This window comes from Stegodyphus dumicola, chromosome 6 (genome assembly GCF_044657685.1).
Source record: "Stegodyphus dumicola isolate Sdum_Otavi_A_Nest chromosome 6, ASM4465768v1".
In the NCBI taxonomy this organism is placed as follows: Eukaryota; Metazoa; Arthropoda; class Arachnida; order Araneae; family Eresidae; genus Stegodyphus; species Stegodyphus dumicola.
In genome coordinates, this window is record NC_140773.1 from 7,334,516 (window position 1) to 7,354,738 (window position 20,223).

Below are 20,223 nucleotides of genomic sequence, written 5' to 3' on the forward strand. Positions count from 1 at the left end.
CCAATCCATCTTTGCCTTCGGCCTTTAAAGAAATTATGTTTTAGTTCTGGTTTCACCAACAGATGGCGCCACTTGCTTATTCTTGCTCAGGCTTTCTTATCTTATCCAATCACTATTTCCTATCTTGTTCATTTGCGGTTTTGCAGATGAGGATGGTGGTTCGGTAAAACCATCGAAACTAGTCCTGTGAAAATTTTGAAAATATAACGCTGATTTTTGTTGTTTGACTTCTTAATTAGTTAGTGACTTCTTAATTAAATTTATTCGGCGTGTTATTGTGTCTTAATTAGATATTCATAGTGGAGCAAACAAGCTGCAACTTGAGATTACAAATCTGCAATGTTGTACTGATTCAAAGATAACCCCATAGTCGTGAAGAAATCTATAATTTTTACAGTACTCTTAATTCAGATAAATTCGAGAAACTTAAGGAAACTTTGGGATAATTTTGGTTTGGAAAACTCTCGAAAAACTTTCGTTACTTTTAAATCAATCTTAGCAAACATTTTCGATCATGAATCGCAATAAAATTGATTTACGATCAAAGCGATCGTCGACGAGCACTTTTAAGAATATCTACTACAGGTTAAAGGTAGAAGCTAGGTCAGTAACCAACCTCTGTAATATCAAAGGTAATTGAGGCATTACTGAGGAAGAATAGAACTTATTGACTAGATATCATAAATCATCAAGAACAAATTCTATTACATTGTCAAATGGAGGAAAACTCATCAGTGGACAAATCGCTGAACACTAGTAATTCGGCCTGCATCCAAATCCCCCAAAACAGGTCGCTACATACGTATTTCATGGCTTTCTCCACATGTGATGAGAAAACGACTCGATTTACCGTAGAAATTACTCTACGAAGGCAGCCCTTCTTTTAGGAAGATATAGCTCGCGTATTTTGCAATATTTCACTAAACTAAAATTTTATATTAAATTAACTGAACTAATTAAAAGAAAAATTTCAGAATTTAATACCTGATCAAGTACTACATGATCCTTCTTGATGGTTAAAAAAATGCTGTTTTGCTGTTAAACAAAACATATAAGAAATCAGACAAAAACACAAGAATAATTTTTTTATACATTATTTAATAGATGTTTGCAATCAGAAACAGATGGCAAGAAAATGCTTACTGAAAATTGTGATAAGTTAAAACAAATAAATAAAATGCAATTATATTCTCCTATCAATTGAAAATAATCAGAAATGAGTATAACAGTACTGTAGAATTAAGTAAAATGCTAAGAAAAATATATTTGCCAGAGACGATATGGAAATAAGAAAAGCTATAGCTGAAACATCTACAACTTTTTCTTTTCTTTTAACCTCTGAATAAATTAGTTAAAGCAGCACAAAGATAAAAAGAAAAAAAAAATGAGAATAAAGTTGAAGAAGAATTGTTCAGCTATTTATTTTACTTTTAGTTATTTACTGCTTATTTTTAGTTATACCTTGTCATAAATTTGCCACAGTTTGTAGTTAAAGAAAGCTTCTTCTCCAATATATAAAAGTTAAAAGAATATATTCCAAATTCTTAGTTTGCCTAATAAGTTAAAATGTTTCATATATACATATCGATAGATAAAATAAAAATACAAGATCTTTATTGTGGTTATAAAAATGGCATTCATAGCCTGTCATAATATTCAGGCAAATCAAATATTAGATATAAACTTATTAATCAAATTTTAATCCATTTGCATCGAGTAAAGTTACAGATGGACAAAATAATTTAACAGAATGGCTAGTGAAATGTCAACTGCGCATGCAAAAGTGAGGCAACACTGGCAGATCGAAGGGATGGCAATGCTGGTGGTATAGCTACAGCAGCTAAGCCACATAAAGGAACAGGAAGTTCTTGGCAACTATGCAGACTTGTGTCTTTGGTGACAATCATTTCGTTTTTTGATAAAGGACTCCATTGCTGACTGCTCACTCCTCCAAACACATAAATACAGCTCTCTGCATTTAAAAACCAGAAATAATTATTAGAAAATACTAAGAAAGACATTTAAAAATTTAGCTATCAAAAGTCAAAATAACTCATTTAATAAAGAGCACAAATAATTCTTTCATTTAGTTTTATTGGTATCTAAGAAAATGCAATTTTAGGACGAAAATTCTCTCGCCTGAGAAATATGCATTTGATTAAGACTTTAAAAATATTTGCAAATAATGTGATGGAACAAATGTATGTAACATAGCGTTTATTGTTATCTGCAGTTTCACCTACCTGAAGTATGTCCTGGAACAAATTATCCACAGATACAGATGTATTACTGGAATCTATTACTATTTTCTCTAAGTATCTTTAAATATTATATTCTTTTATTTAGACCACTTATGTAATCGCCTTTGTATCTTGATTTATTTGATTGTAAAGACTTATGTATTGTAACTAGCTTTTCATAAGGTTGACCATTTGTTATATGTGTTCTTTTTGTCACATTTCAAGCTCCAATAACTTTTATAGACAAATGAAGATATTTTTGTCATAAACACAATTTAAGAATATGGAATTGTAGGATTCGTCTGCAGTGGAAGAAACTGTAGCAAAATTTCTACAGGAATACAGTACTTTGCCATTAAATCGCTAGTAGGAACCATTGTTTTGAATCTTTTCTTAAAGCGATCCTTATGAAATTTCCTCTCTGAAATTTTTTCAAATATTCCTGGAATTTTGTCCTTCCTCAGTGCATTCAAAGATTGAGCTTCCCTAAATTTTAAAATGGATTCATCCTGGTAGTAATTGTTTGTGTCTCATTAATAAAGAAAAAGGCTCATAAACTACTTGTAATGTTCATGTCAAACCTTTCCCTTTTAAATATTGAATGTTATGCCAGCTTAATATAAGAACTAACCCACCAAAAGAAAACAAATATGAACTGACATTCAGTTTACAATCTCATTCAGTCAGCTGCATATTCACATTCTCTAATTATTTATGGATGATTTGAGGCCTAAGGAGCAGCAAAGACAACAATAAGAGTGGGTGAGACTTAAGTTACAAGGAAGCAGAGATAAAGATATTATTAGATACTGCAATGTGTTAAGTATTATTACTTGGATGTAAGTTTCTTTTAAAAAAGTTATATTGTGATAGTTAACTGTAGTTTATCCATGACTGCTTTTCATTACTTTCATTACTTCATTAGTTATGTTTTTACTTTAACCTTCGCAAGTTAAATTAATTGCATAATTTTCCTCTCTTGATTTTTGGATGATAAAATTATTTACACGAGGAAGTATAATATGTGTAATAATATATAATGTTATGTGTGCTCATAATAAATAATGTTTTGAAATTATAAGCTGTCCTTTTTTGTCTTCTATAAAAATCCTTCATATTATGCCGAGGTAAATACCTAAGTACTGAATATCAGCTGTTAAAAATGGTAAATAAAATTTCAAGTTGTGAAAACTGCTGGAATAAGTTAAAATAAAAAGGCTTTAAAAATTACTTAATAGTAAAATAAATGTACAAAAATTTTAATCTGATAGTCTGTATTAACTTATAAGATATTTCTCCCGCCTTCTTAGCATGCCTTCGTGGTGCAATGGTCAGCACGCTCGGCGCGTATTCGAGAGGTCCGTGGTTCAAATGCTGGCGAAGGCACTGCTCATTTTTCATCTCTCCTGCTTTCAAAAATTACCTTACTCTCTACAAACTATTCATTTTAATCAAATGAATGAAACAATTTCAATAATTAAAAATAACTGATAAACATCAAAAACAGTATTATAGGGAATCAGTTGCTGTATAGATAGTTATGTAAAATGTTCTCGGATAAACATAAGTGCAAAAGAACTTAAAAGGAAAGTCGATGATGAGTTACTACTAACACAATACGTTCAGCTGAATGTCAGAACATAAAGCTAATATTAACATTAACTTTTCCCAATAAGAACAACTTTTGATTATCAAATTTTGCTCTGATTCTTTCAGTTTCAACATAACACAAATCTTTTATAATCAATAGGACTGTATTATACCTGCTTAACACAAAATTTTGTTATTTATGTTTTATAGTAAATATTTCTTCATTTGTATGCGTTTTCTATAGTTGTTAAACACAATGCGCTGGATAACTGAAATGAATAACCAAAAAAAAAAAAAAAAAAAAAAAATCTGAAATGTTTCAGATTTTAAAGTACGTCCAAAGGGGCGTTTTTTTAACGTTTTGAGTGTTACCTTTATTTATTAAATATCATGTTCTTTGCACTTAAACCATAAAATTCAGTTCAAGAGCAATATCCCAAAATAATGTTAAATTAAGCATATCTTTAGAATTTCCGATATACACAGTCTCGCGAGCTGGAGATAAAAGTATTTTTTTTCTATATAACGTTGCCATTTCTCGCTTTTAAAGCATTGAGTTTGTAAATCAAAAATTCATTAAAGTTTTACAAAATATAAAATCTATAATAAAACAAATTCCAAATTTGGGATTTCAGATGCCCATATTCGCAGTAGGATTTCGTCATTCAAAATTCGATGGCTCTATGTACCATTGTTTTATCACAATGCGAGAAATAGACAATCATTTATGCAGATTTTTCATTATTTAATTTCTTCAAATATAATGCAGGACTCTAACATTTTGTGGCAACAGTTTGAAAAGTGAACCAACGTTTATGAATCCGACGCAAAATCGCAAAACGAAAACAATAGTCCTTCAGGGACAAAGCCCCTTTGGACTAAAAAAAAAGACTTTGATGAAATAATAAAATAATATATAATTTTTGGAAGATTTTATTCAAATCCTTTTTATAACTTCAAAAAAGTGTGGCAAAAATTTAAGAATCAAATAATGTAAATTACAAGTAACATTTAATAAATGCAAATGTAATAGACTTAATGAGGGTAAGGTTTAAATTACCTTTAAAAGTATGAGTTATACAAATAAAGATTACTATCAAGCAAAGTGCAAAGTACTAACCTATGGGAACGACAGCTGCACAATGTCGAGGATTGTTCATAACAGTTTGTCGAATCCAGCGAGCATCTGACGGAACATATTTATCCACTGAGCCCATGCTTATTAAACAGTTAGTATCTTTATCCTTTGAAGCACCCCCAACAAGCCACATAACATTATCGATAACAACACAAGAAGCAAATGCTCTTGGGCAACGTAGAGGTGGTCGAGATATCCACCTGAAATGCATTAAGTGTGCGATTTACATAGTCAAATTTAAACAACTAATTTCTTTATCTTATTTTAATACCTCTGTCTGTAAAATAAATAAAGCATGATGAAAAATATATCTTTTATGATAAAATAATAGCATATAAAAATACTACATGGCTTTTAGATGTAAATGATCCTGATGTAATGCTGTTGCTTAACTTTGTAGAGTTGCGCGCCTCCAACCTGCACGCAACCAAGAGGTGACTGTTGAAACTGGAAAATAGACAGAGTCTTGCTAAGGGTCTAAGTCCCTTTTTATTCAACTTAAGAAGTTACAATTGCGTGCTCTTGACGCTCACAAACTACGCCGACCCGGCGGTAAAATAAAAATAAGACTCTGAAAAAGAAATAATAACAAGACTCTAACTACGAGGCTCTCTAAAAGTAACTAACCTCACCGCGTTTTACAATACCGCTGTTAATTCAGCAAACTTTGAATATCACGTTGAACGATTAACAATTCTCCGAGACAAGCTCAGTGGTTTTCCCCGTGTGTAACGTGTATACGAGCCAGTTTCCCTTAGAAAGTCCTCCACGAAGGCATCCCTCCTCTTAGGCAGATAGCCCTCGAGGCTTTGCCATAATCTCACACACACATTCCGAGGCAAGCACACAGGCCGAAACGCGGGGTTCTTCAATTTCTGGCTAACCACCTCCGCGCTCGTGAAGTAAGAACAGCACATCTCGAACTCGTTTCCTTTCTATTTAACTCAGAATACTTCCGCTGATAATTTGAATCCTTGCGCGTTCTACTAAAATTTACATACTCTGGCATTGGCAGTTCCGGGGGAAAGTAAGGCTTGACAGGAAAGATAGTTTAAACTTAAAATAAATGTTAGTTAAAATAAATATAAACCCTACAACTTAATAAATAAGGGCTTTACAGTTATGGTTTTCTAAATCTTAAGAAATTAGTTTCTCATATTACACTCTTAAGCTCGTGCATATTAGCATTAGCATGATAGACCTTAAGTTTCTTGTTAGCCTTGTAAGAGTTATGTTAATTTTATTAACAGTTAAATTTTAAGTTCCTTTCCTGTCAAATTCTTAACTTCAACTTACTACTTCCGGCCAGAACGTAGTTTTGGAATCTTGCGAATATTTAATGAGGAGGAGCAGTATTTAAACCACGAAGTTACTTACAGAGTGAGAGAGAATCAGAGTTTCTGATTTACGCGCGTCTGCCTTTTTGGCCACTCTCTCTCTCTCTCAAAGCCGTTATTACGCTCGGCCGTACTCAGGCCCTTGCTAAAATTCGTAGCCAAATAAGTTAAGGGGCCAACTCGATTTGAATATTGATAGCTTCGGCTATATTTCTTTAGTTAATCTTAGTTTTAGTTTAATTCTTAGTCTTTAAGTTCAAGCCCAAGTGCGGGCTTTGTTTGTACACTCCCAGGCGGAGTTTTGTTAAATCTTATTGGAATAATAAAGGGTTAGTTACCCTTCCATCTTGTTGCTTCTTGTCACCGAACTTAAGCAATTATTCGCTTATCAGTTCTTAGATTCTTCACTTCTAACATTAACTTAGAATTACAAAGTGAAGAACTCTACAGCCTCAATATAAAACAAAGTTTATTTATCTTAAAAATATCTCTTAGTAAAATTTACCTGTCTTAACGGACATTCTACGATAACTGGCTCTGCAATATGTATTATAAATCTGAGTATATCTTATTAGTTACGTATTACAACAAACTTGAAGAAGGAAGGAAAGTGTTGATGGAGGGCTTTCTTAGGAAAACGCATTCACATTTTTATTACTCAAAGAAAGTCTCACATAAATATTATGCTCTTAAGCTGTCCACTGAGCTTTATGCCTTTAGAAACTAAATCCAGTTTAAGGATATCAGTTTTCTTCAAATTTATCTACTTGACTAATCAATGAATATTTTTGTATGTTTTGTGTATTAAGAAAAGAATACAAAGTTGTTGTGCACATTATTTCCAGAAATGATATTATTATTTAATACAGAACTTTACATTAAAATATAATTATTTAATTCAGAAGTCAAACAACAAAAATCAGCGTTATATTTTCAAAATTTTCACATGACTAGTTTCGATGGTTTTACCGAACCTCCATCCTCAGCTGCAAAACCGCAAATGAACAAGATAGGAAATAATGATTAGATAAGGCAAGAAAGCCTAGACAAGAATAAGCAAGTGGCGCCATCTGTTGATGAAACCAGAACTAAAGCATAATTTCTTTAAAGGCCGAAGGCAAAGATGGATTGGAATTAGGATCGTTAACTAGAACAGAACGATATTTTTGAATGTGAAATGCCTCTAGAAAATCCAGTTCTCCAATGAAAGATGTTTTTTGAATAATTTTGGCAGCAGAAAAATTGAAAGTGTGATTTTCGGACCAACAATGTTGAGCAACAGAAGACTTATCTAATCATTATTTCCTATCTTGTTCACTTGCGGTTTTGCAGCTGAGGATGGTGGTTCGGTAAAACCATCGAAACTAGTCCTGTAAAAATTTTGAAAATATAACGCTGATTTTTGTTGTTTGACTTCTGAATTAGTATTTATTCGGGATGTTATTGTGTCTTAATTAGAGAATTATTTCTTCAGTGGCATACCAATAAAATGAAATAGGCTAATGTAAAAAGAAAGAATGCAAATATAAAGTGTAGCAAAGTTATTCTGAAATAAAATTGAACATTCTAAAATTTTTCTGAATAACTTTCCATGATTAAAATGAATGACCATGAATTACCATGAATAAAACATAGTTATGGGCTTATATTAATAATATTTTTGTCATTATTTATTAAATTTATTTAGATTATATTATAAAATTGATTAAGATTGTCTGTAAATTAAATTCTTTTCATGGAAATGAATCCGTAGTTCTCTTATAAGAGGCAGAGACCATTAGAAACGATAGTTATATCTAAAAAATGTACTCCTTAACATGAAAATTGTTTTTGAGCCATTGTATTTGAAAGTAGATAAAATAAACTATTGATTTTTGAGTAGATACAATAAGCTATTTGATGTGGAGCTATGCATTGTCACGAAAATATTTTGCACAAAGAAAAAGGGTGCTACTTTGGTAGACGGTTGCACGGATTTTAGCGATTTTTCTTTTGGCGAGTAATACAACTTATGGTAAACCCATTGCTGGATAAGTTATTTATGGTAACCGATACTTTGTTGTCATTTTATTTAAAAAATAATGCGTTTTATTATGCATAACTTCCATGTTTTAAATATTATTTATGGCTTCTAAATATTAAAAATCAATTTAATTTTACATTTTTATTTGAAATAAAAATTTTGTTGTTTATATTTTATATAATTTTATGTTGTTGATGATGTAATCAATGACGTCACCTTACTTAAAAAGTAATTGGTTTTATTAATACCTATAAATTTAATCTAATGTTTTAAACATTATTTATGGCTGTTAAATATTAAAATACAATTTAATTTTGCATTTGTTTTAAAAATGATTTTATTATGAATGATTATTTAAATAATTTTAATTCTATGCGTGATGTAATCAGCTCCCTGATTGGTTACTGAATATTTGTGCATTACCGCGCCATTTTAAAATTTTATTATTCATCTCTTCGAATTCGTCAGATTTCAAATGTTTCGAAGATGAATGTTGTTATTGGTAATTACCAAGAATTATTGGTATTGGAATAAAAAAATTGCCCTTTGAGACCTTATTTTGGCCAACATGCCTTTCCTAATCAAAGATTTATTTATAAATTGTTAATAGCGTCAGAGGAAATTTATTTTAAATTTTTGGAGGAAAGCTCGCTAATTGCTTCTTCAATGAAGTGCGAGATATGTGGATAACAGATGAAGATGGTTAAAAGAGCCGATTCAATTATGATTTCGATTTTTTTGTGGTACTTATCAATAAACAAGAGGTTAAATTACTCAAAAAAATGAAAGTACATATTTTTATTTTATTTTATAATTGTATACTTCAATTTTTGTTAAAAAAATTAATACACTATTTTCAAAAATTGCTGAGATAATTATTGTCACATATGTTTTAATTTTAATTATATTTTATATAACGTATTTTAAAGTACTTGAATTTAATAATGTTCTAATTCTTTTAAATGTTGGTAGGATGGTTTTTAATTCGATATTCAATTTCAGTAATATTTTAATCTAATTAAACGTTGGCACAATGTTTTTATAGCGATGTTTTTATTCTCTTTTTTGCTATATGAAAGTAATAATAGCCTTACTTTAGTATTTTATACTCATAGTAAATGTATTTATTTACACTTGCCTGCCATCTTAAAAAACGACATTTTCAACAAAAAAATGAATCCATTACTTTTAACGATATTTATTTTTTTTAAGTTTCGAATATTTTACTATGCGTAAAAACAGCGTTTTTCAAGATGGCTGACGACTGGAAAAATCGCGCCAAGAATTGCGCCAAAGTAAATCGCCAAAAATCCGTGCAACCGTCTACCAAAGTAGCACCAGAAAAGTAATTATTGATTAAGGAAAGTTATTAGCACAGCTAAATCTCATAGAGTCAGTCATTTTTCACATTAAACTTCTTAGTAACTTGATATAGTCTTCAGAGGTTATAGCATTCACCAGTTTTGAGTATTTATAGAGGGCAATACACAACGCATGCTAACTTCAGAAAAAATGAACATGGGAACAAAAGTAAAACTTTAAAAATTTGGTGCTACTTTGGTAGACGGTTGCACGGATTTTTGGCGATTTACGTTGGCCGAATTGTTGGCGCGATTTTTACAAACGTCAGCCATCTTGAAAAACGCTGTTTTTACGCATAGTAAAGTATTCGAAACTTAAAAAATAAATAAATAAATATCGTTAAAAGCAATGGATTAATTTTTTGTTGAAAATGTCGTTTTTTAAGATGGCAGGCAAGTGTAAATAAATACATTTACTATGAGTATAAAATACTAAAGTAAGGTTATTATTACTTTCATATAGCAAAGAAGAGAATAAAAACACCGCTATAAAAACATTGGGCCAACGTTTAATTAGATTAAAATATTACTGAAATTGAATATCGAATTAAAAACCATCATACCAACATTTAAAAGAATTAGAATATTATTAAATTCAAATACTTTAAAATACGTTATATAGAATATAATTAACATTAAAACATATGGACAATAATTATCTCAGCAATTTCTGAAAATAATGTATTAATTTTTTTAACAAAAATTGAAGTATACAATTATAAAATAAAAGAAAAATATGTACTTACATTTTTTTGAGTGTTTAACCTGTTGTTTACTGATAAGTACCACAATAAAAAATCAGAATCATAATTTAGATAACATCTTTGAAAAAAACATTAGATTAAATTTATACATATTAAAACGAATTACTTTTAAAGTAAGGTGACGTCATTGATTACATCATCCACAACATAAAATTTCATAAAATATGATAAACAATAACATTTTTATTTCAAATAAAAATGCAAAATTAAATTGATTTTTAATATTTAAAAGCCATAAACGGAATTTATGCACAATAAAACACGGAATTTAAACACGGAATTTATGCACAATAAAACGCATTATTTTTTAAATAAAATGACAACAAAGTATCGGTTACCATAAATAACTTATCCAGCAATGGGTTTACCATAAGTTGTATTACTCGCCAAAGGAAAATCGCCAAAATCCGTGCAACCGTCTACCAAAGTAGCACCAAAAATTTAAACAACAAGGAAAGGAACATAAGAGATGTAGTCTTTACAAGGAGTTCATGAACGCTCTGGCATTCCAGTATAGTTTACTTAATTTTGGAAGTATATGATAGGATGTCCGAGTTTGTATTTCCCATGGCTTAGGTTTTTAACAATGAAAAGAGATGGAAATTCTCTTCTTGATACAACACAAAATTTTACCTTTATGTTCGTATTTTCATTATATTTATTTTATTTATTTACTTGTTGAATTCTGCTTTGAAAAGCCACATTTCCATTCTTCTGTTAACTATTTTCAAGCATTAATGTGTAGTAACAGATGACTTAATAGAGGATGATGCCCATATTTTTTTTTTTTTTTTTTGCAGCTTTTCTATTAATTTCAATTTTCAAGTTGAATGTAATGGTTTTCACTAAGGCAGGTACTAGAAGAGAAATCTGAATGCATTCAAAACTTTGGTAGTAGAAAGAGGCTTCAGATCTGGAACATAGATTCTTTCCTTTTCTTTCCTTCTTTTTAAATTGAAGAGAAGTTCATGTTTCATTTTATATTTCTTTGATAAGACTGATTTACCATTTCACAACTGTAAAAAATTCTGATGTGTACACCACATGACTTCCTTGTACGGAATATTAAATTACACGCATTTTTTTCTTGATTTATTTTAAATTGATTAGATTGAATTAAATCTACTTCGTCGACAGCGCATAAACCACAATAGAATAAATGCACTCTTTAAAATTCACTATATTTGTTTACTATAACGACACTCTGAATGCACAAAATTTATATCATTTGAAGAATTATCTTATCGTTGCCACATGTTCTATTCAAATACTATAATAAAGCTAGAACGATGTATGAAAGAAATTAAGGGGAAAAAAAAAAAAAACAGAAAAGAAACAGTTTTTCACGGACGATTGAGTATTTCTCATTCAGTTAATTTAGTTCTCACTTCGCGACAAGGCAAAAATATATAAAAATTCAAAATATCTGTATTAAAAATTACGAAGTAAATCTTAAACACTTATTTCCTCGAAAAAATTCCAGAAAGGATTAAGCATGATTTAATTCGCAATAATAAATGAAGGTGTTATTTTTGTTGTTGGGAAACTTAGTCTCCCTAGACTGGCAACAAATCTACAATTCTCTGCTGTTTCAAATGTAAAGAAATATGTCCGCCATGTTATTTAAAACTTAACCGCACTTAAAGAGCTTTTAAATTGTTGATAATTGTACAAATATTGCTTCCAGAATTACAAAAGGCATAAAAACCTTAACCGGAAGATAAGAACAACATAATTCAATCATTTTTAAAGCAAAAAATGTACAATTTACAAACATATAATAGTAAAGAAACTGAGATCATTATCCCGAGTAACAGAGTGGATATATATATAAATATAGTATTTATATACGTTTGGTGCGGCCGATTGCAACCAAAACACGAGGTGCACATCTACATGTTATAGCAGTTCTATATACAAAATTTCAACGTTCTGAGGCTACTCGTTTTCGAGTTATGTTATTACGTACATACGTTCGTACAGACGCCACGAAAAATTCTCTTCAGAATTAACTTTAAAGCAGTTTTATAATTTTTTTGGAGGAAACGAGTCTTTTATTCTGTCCTTACGTACAGATATCACGCAAAAACATCGTTAAATTGCATTCGATAGCTGTCAAAATGGATATTTTCGTTGAAATATGCTGCCTGAAACTTTTCGCGATTACAATACTTCCTTTTTACTTCGTACAAGGAAGTAAAAAGGAAGTCTGATATTATTAAACTAGTTTTATCTTAATGAAGAGACATACAACATCTTTCGAAAGAACTAATTAAATTCATACATAAAAAAATTTCAGATGAGAATAACTGTACAAAATATGAACTACTACAGAGCTTATCAAGGTAAAAAAATATGATTGATAATTATCGAGGTAAAAAGTACTCACTCATCTTTAAAAACATCATACGAAATTACGCTAGAAAGCACTGGATATGTTATATTATTTTTTGAATCTGACAGTCCAAGTCCACCCAAACACCAGATGTGATCATCCATAAATGCACAAGCCATGCTCATTCGAGGCACTGACATTGGTCGCAATAATGTCCACTTATCATTCTCAATATCATAAGCTTCAATAGAAGCAACCAATCTGGAAGGTAATATAAATCATAACATTAGGGTAATAAACATAATTACACTTAAAAATACATATCATACCAAGTTTTGAAGGTAGTAAGTTTTACACTACAATGAATTAGAACTTATGGAGTATTAGGATCAAACATTGCAAGCAATTACAGAATTTGTTTTTTCCAAGCATTTACAGAAACTTACAGACAAATGACAATTATTCACCTAAGTATTTTTAAAAGTTTTCGTTGAACGCTTTAGGAAACCGAAACTACAAATAATTATTTCCAATAATCCATAATATTTTGAATAATTAAAATCAAATAAGCACAGATTCAATGTACAAATATTCAGATTAATTAACATTAAAATTAAAAGCCAATCTGCAAACAAAAAAAAAAATATAATATTTTCAGTAATGAAAGTTAAATGAGTTACAAATAATGATATCTTACATTAATTCATAAATTTATTATGGTGTCTAAACGTTTAGACAGTCATTTTGAAAGGACTATATATTACACAGTAGAAGTTTAATAATATAACATCCAGTGGTTCGCGTCTCGTAATCAGGCATGTGTATTCCGAATTTGCATGACATTCAAAAGCATTACCATCATTTAGCATCATTATTTAGAAACATCTAACTGAATTTTCTCCAGAGCTATTTTTACTAGCCATCCTTTATTTACAGATTAACTGCTGTTAAAAATAATTTTGAAATGCACTGACTTCTTAACGTTCCCTTTTGCATCTAAAAACTTGTAAGCATTCCTTGGACATTCTTTTAATAACAATTCGCTCTTGAACAATTTTACAGCCGATCTTCTGATCTCTGAATTTATATGAAACCATTTTTTAATAATAATCCATCTCCTAAAGCATCCTGGGAATGAAGGAGTCGTTTAGAGCTTTAAGTGCAAATACAAACATTCAGTGAGCACAATTTATTTGATTACACTTGCAGTGTCGAGGAATTGTAAGCTCAGTTCATATAAATGCAAACATCGCTCTTCCTACTACTTGGACACATGCAAAGAGCATAAACTTACATGAACTTTAATGATAATTGCTGCTCAGTGTTAAGAAGCAAAATTCGTTTGAAGAAGATAACATTACTGATCACGTTATTATCTACCACATTGAGCTGCTGAATCCAGTTCACTGCGTTCTTTCGAATAACCCCTCTGCTACTCATAGGTTTAGGAGATGAGATTGTAGAGACATTAGATTATTTGTAAAATACGGAGAGATGAAAAATGAGAAATCGCTTTCGCCGGGAATCGAACCATGGACCTCTGGAATACCGGCAAACCGTGCAAAACCACTACACCACGAAAACCCGCTAGGAAGGCGAGAGAAATACCTTATATACTTTCCCTTTTAAAGGGCGATTGGGGTTTTTAGGGGACCCAATCGCCAAATACTGGATGAGGAGAATCATCATCCAAAACCCTTTTCTTAGTTCGGGCGCCACTGTAGAGACATTAGGTAATTTTTGGAAGCAGGCAAGATGAAAAATTTGCAACCGCCTTCGCCGGGAATCGAACCACAGACCTCTGGAACACCGGCCCAGTGTGCAGAACCACTACACCACGAAGGCACGCTAGTAAGGCGGGAGAAATACCTTATATACTCCCCCCTTTTGAAAGGAGACTGAGTTTTTTAGGGGACATAGTCGCCAAATCCTGTTTGCGGAGAGTCATCATCTATCACCCTTTTAGTTCGGGCGCCACTTTAGAGACATTATGTAATTTCAAGCAGGGAAGTTAAAAATATGCAAACGCATTCGCCGGGAATCGAACCACGGACCTCTGGAATAACGGCCCAGTGTGCAGAACCACTACACCACGAAGGCACGCTAGTAAGGCGGGAGAAATACCTTATATACTCCCCCCTTTTGAAAGGAGACTGAGTTTTTAAGGGGACCCAGTCGCCAAATCCTGGGTGCGGAGAGTCATCATCTATCACCCTTTTAGTTCGGACGCCACTGTAGAGACATTATGTAATTTCAAGCAGGGAAGTTAAAAATATGCAAACGCATTCGCCGGGAATCGAACCACGGACCTCTGGAATAACGGCCCAGTGTGCAGAACCACTACACCACGAAGGCACGCTAGTAAGGCGGGAGAAATACCTTATATACTCCCCCTTTTAAATGGCGACTGGGTTTTTTTTTAGGGAACCCAATCGCCAAATGCTGGGTGAGGAGAATCATCATCCAACACCCTTTTTAGTTCGGGCGCCACTGTAGAGACATTAGGATTTTTTTCGAGGCCGGAGAGATGAAAAATTAGCAACCGCCTTCGCCGGGAATCGAACCATGGACCTCTGAAATACCGGCCCAGAATGCAGAACCACTTCACCACGAAGGCACGCTAGGAAGGCGGGAGAAATACCTTATAAGATTGTCCACCATAGCATTGGAGAAACACTGCACTTATGAACAAACACACACACAAAATGAATGTTGGTTTTTAAAAAAAGGTAAACATTCTGTTTGAAAATGGTTCATCCAATTAAAGTACAGTAAATCTCTAAACATAAATTAGTTAAGTATGCTAAATTAAAATAAATTAGTTAAGAATGCTAAATTAAAATAAATTAGTTAAGAATGCTAAATTACATTTTTATTTTCTAATGTTTTTTTAACCACTATACACATTTGTTAGGATAACGAATTTATTAATTTGTTTAAGTTCTTCATTTTTATAATATGTTCAATAATAATTATGAAATCATTTCTACAACATTATAAAATACAAAAATCTTGCATATTTGATAATCTGCAATCATCCCAAGCATGAGCACCCAATCCTGAACATGCCAGATTATCAGACTTTTTATTATAGCTGCTCTTAAAATAAATAAATAAAAGAGAATGAGAAAAAAAGTCTTTAAAGAAAGTAATGTAACAATGGGATAATAATAACTGATATTTCCTAGTTAAAAGCCACTGCATAAACCTTCAGCAATATTTAAAACTTAAACCTTATGAACTAGGCAAATCAGTTTGCCAATATTTAAAATTTAAGCCTTATGAACTAGGCAAATCAGTTTGCCAATTCTGGTGACTCTAAGTATGGTGGATTCTTTACCAAAGAAGTACCTAATAATTAGATTGGATTTACAAATTAACAACTATAAATAAATATTCATTTACATAACAAAAGAAAATAAAAACTTCTTTGCAACCTCCATAGAAAGTGGTGATAAATTTAATTTTGGTGAAAAAAGAATAAGCATTTTAAAAGTCTTTACCAAATGAAAAGGGATCCAAAAAGAACCAAAGAATTCACATACCTTCCATTGTTATTTCGTCCTCCCACTGCAAAAAGTTTACCATGTGCAACAATAAGACAGTGATGTGCTCTGTAACAATTCATATCAGCCTTTTGTGTCCATTCACTTGAATGAATATTTAAACAGTATGTAGTATTAGTTGAAACCATTTCCCCACTGTTTCTTTTATCAGGATCACAACCACCTGAAGCATTATGAATTTAGATAAGGATCATTATGTATCATAAAGATAATAATTTTTCCTACATACTCATATTTTTATTATACATTATTAGTTATCATTATTATTATTTATTATTGATAAATTTGTGCAATTCAGCACATTAATATATAATAGAATATAATTTAACATTGTATTTACTATTCAGTAAAAAATGACTGCTTTATCCCTTGGTAAAAATAGAAGTAACCTATATTATTATTATTAACTACTTCTAGTGCCATAAGATTAAAATGGGGATACCCATAAAATTTATCATCAGATGATGTTTAAGCTTTCTAATATGCATTTCAAAATGTTACTTTTTAACATTCATTTGCTTCTTTGGTCAAAAATTCTTAAATTATTAACAAAGTTAAGTCTCATTTGAGATTATTTAGCTTCCAAGTATGTAGCATCATTTTTTATCAATATTCGATTTTCTCAGTTAAAAAATACTCAGTTAGAATTTCAATACATTTTTATTTTTGGTCAAAATATTATTAAATAAACAAATAAAAAAAGTAGGATTATTTTAGTAATTAACTTTTTATAATACACAGTTCTTTAGTTTCACATTTATGCATTTTTAATTATTTAGAATTGTTTCATAGCACACTAAATATGAACATTTTTTAAGCATTTACTTAAAATATACATTACATATTTATGAAAATAAAACTGATCTTAAAAATTTTATTTTAAATGCAGATATGTAGGCAATACATGAAAATATTTTTAATTTATGTGATCTTGCACACTTTTTTTATGCTTCCTACCTTTTTATTAATTTATACAGAAATTTTCTAAAGAATTTTTGATGGTTTAAATTCCTAATTTAAACCATCAAAAATTCTATTTAACTGTAAATTTTAGCGAGATGTTTTAGTCTTTTTTAATAAAAATAAATGCAAAATGAAATTATCACTCAGATTCAGAACAAGACTTAAATAACAGATTAAAAAAAATAAGAAAGCTATACAATTCAAAAAGAATAATTGCTTGATAAAAGATACAAAATATGAAATAATATTATGAATATAGCATAATACATAACAATTTAAAGGGTTTTATTTCATTCTTATTAATGTAAACTTGGTCACTATCCTAACATTAATTCATTGACACAAACTATTTCATTTAACACTTAAGAATAAGAACAATTACAAAGTTAATAACTTGATCTGACTCTTTTTAATTAAAAGTGTGTTTTACTGTGCTCTCATAAAAAAGTGTGAATGGACGATAAGAAAAATATTTTACACATTTTTTCAATTAGGACTTTTTTCAGATTAAGAATTTTTTTCATGACATAGATATCAATAATGCACATATTTATTTTATGTAGGGTTGATGCGAATTATAATGATCCCTTCTTATAATAACCCTTTGGTTATAACAACTCACATTAAAAGTCTCCAGTTGATGTGAGTTATAGTAAATCTACACTCATGTCCATAAATTAAGGATAATGCAAAATCAGGCAAAGGAAGAGTTAGAAGCAAAAAAAATTGACTTATTTGTAAAGCTTATTTGTTAAAGAAAAGGTAAAGAGCAAACAAAGATGCTATATGTTTGATATTATTAAAAAAATTAGCGGTTTTTTCTCCCTGGAGCAAATTACAAAAAAAAAACCTATTTACAAAAAAACAATATTACATAGTTGGTATGGTTTTTAATACATTGTATGTCTCCCAGAATATGCAATACAGTCCGTGCAACGCCTAGGCATGCTGAGTAACAAATTATTGATCTGAAGTCCGGTGAGAATGCTGGCCAGTCCATACGGGTGATATCCTCCGATTGAAGGCATTCGTTTACGATGTTTGCTCGGTGAGGACGGGCGTTGTCATTCATAAACACAAATTGTGCGCCCATGGCGCTCCGAAACAAACGTACATGTTGTTCCAGAATGACGTCCCGATAGATTTGGCTTGTCATGGTTCCGATTTGAACATGCAGGTCAGTTCTAGAACCCAGAATAATTCCACTCCAAACGAGCACTCCTGCACCACCGTAACGGTGTCGTTTAGTGATGTTTTCTTGGTGGTAACGGGTACCTGGAGCTCTCCACATGAAAGTCCGGCGAGAATCAGACTGCAAGCTAAACCTGGACTTGTCGGAAAACATCCCACAAGCCCACTTTTGCGGTGTCCACAATGCATGCTTTCTACTCCAGGCTAACCGCAGGCGACAGTGAGTTGCAGTAAGTGGAACGCATCTGACAGGTCTACGAGCATATAGACCAATCTGCCCTAAGCGTCTGTACACGGTCTGCCTTAAAATTGTCGTACCAGTGGCTGAAGAGAGCTGACGAGACAGGTCTGAGGCTGTGCTCCGCCTGTTTCTTTTGGCAGTAACTGCCAAATACCGGTCCTCATTCGGCGTTGTAACTCTGGGGCGACCTGTGCTGTAACGTCTACTCACATCACCATCATCTTGGAATCGTTGCCAAAGCCTGGAGATGACACTCTGTGCGATTCCAAGTTCGTCTGATACTTCCAGTTGGGTACGCCCACATTCCAGAACCTTTGTGTCATAACTATTCGGTTATTGCACTGAAATGCTTATAAAGCGCATGCGAACAATTTTACTTCTTTGCCTGTATTCCTTATATATCACTCTCTTACACTCTCGTCATTGTGACGTGCCATCGGTGTCATCTGGTTACTTCCTGAAATTTGCATATGATTCTTGAAGATGTGTGTAGTGATTTTACAGGTGATATATTTATTTTAGAGTTCGATTTCCGCGTGACTCAGAATTATCCTTAATTTATGGACATGAGTGTACTTTAAGTATAGAGACCAATCATTATCATCTTATTTGTATAATGTGAGGTGTCATTTGAGCATCATCAATATATATACAAAAATTTATAAACATAATTTATTTATTAAATTTCTACTTACCAGTTACATAAATAAACTCCTGATAATAAACAGCAGCATGATAATTTCTTGGTTCTGGCAGTACACCAAAATATTCCCAACGATTTTTCAATGGATGATATCTCATAATAAGCTTTCCTACATATTAAAAAAGCTACATAATTTCATTATAATAACACAAAAAATTATATCACAGATCATATCTACTATTTAACAGTTAGCACATACTTCAAAGCTTAATGCAGTTATAGTACATTATTTCATTTACGATAGTGAATAAATTGTGAAAAGAATATGATACTGACATCATATTTTGAAGCAAAAATTTATATTTCATTTCAAATGGCAGTGAAATCTATTTAATTAAGATCTATTACTATATCATTCAATTCTTATTGAAAAACATTAAGAAAACTACATTTTATTTGTAACCATTAACAATTATTTTACACTTAATCATTAACTATTAATAATAGGATAAAATCACAGAATTTAATCAAATACTTCCATTAATGCCATTTTAATGAATTTTTAATGGGTACTTGACATCTTTATTTAGAATATTCCGAAAAGGAAGTTTAAATTTAAATTAAATTTACTCTGCTTAGGAACTTAAAAAAATGGGCCATTTAAGAAGAAATTTTTATTTCAGAATTCTAAAATATACACTAAATTAAGTTACAATTTTCTTTCAATATTTCAAATATTTGACTAATAAAATAAGCATGATGTGTTAACTTTTCCCATATTTTCATATCACTTTTTCCTTATATCAGTGTTCAGTTTTCTTAATAAACTGG

The 20,223-nt window shown here is 31.1% G+C and overlaps 1 protein-coding gene across 1 annotated transcript in view; it reads right to left on the reverse strand.

The window, feature by feature from the left end:
- Nucleotides 1-1,092: 1,092 nt before the first annotated feature.
- LOC118196448 (beta-scruin-like) overlaps nt 1,093-20,223 on the reverse strand; it is a 59,162-nt gene continuing 40,031 nt past the window's right edge. Inside the window, exons 14-18 of the mRNA XM_085818027.1 lie at nt 19,445-19,561; nt 16,334-16,517; nt 12,843-13,049; nt 4,951-5,168; nt 1,093-1,972 (exon numbers count right to left, since the gene is read on the reverse strand). Of these exons, the coding sequence (XP_085674153.1) occupies nt 1,755-1,972; nt 4,951-5,168; nt 12,843-13,049; nt 16,334-16,517; nt 19,445-19,561 (944 nt within the window). The 3' untranslated portion in view covers nt 1,093-1,754. The remainder of the gene's footprint in view (nt 1,973-4,950; nt 5,169-12,842; nt 13,050-16,333; nt 16,518-19,444; nt 19,562-20,223) is intronic.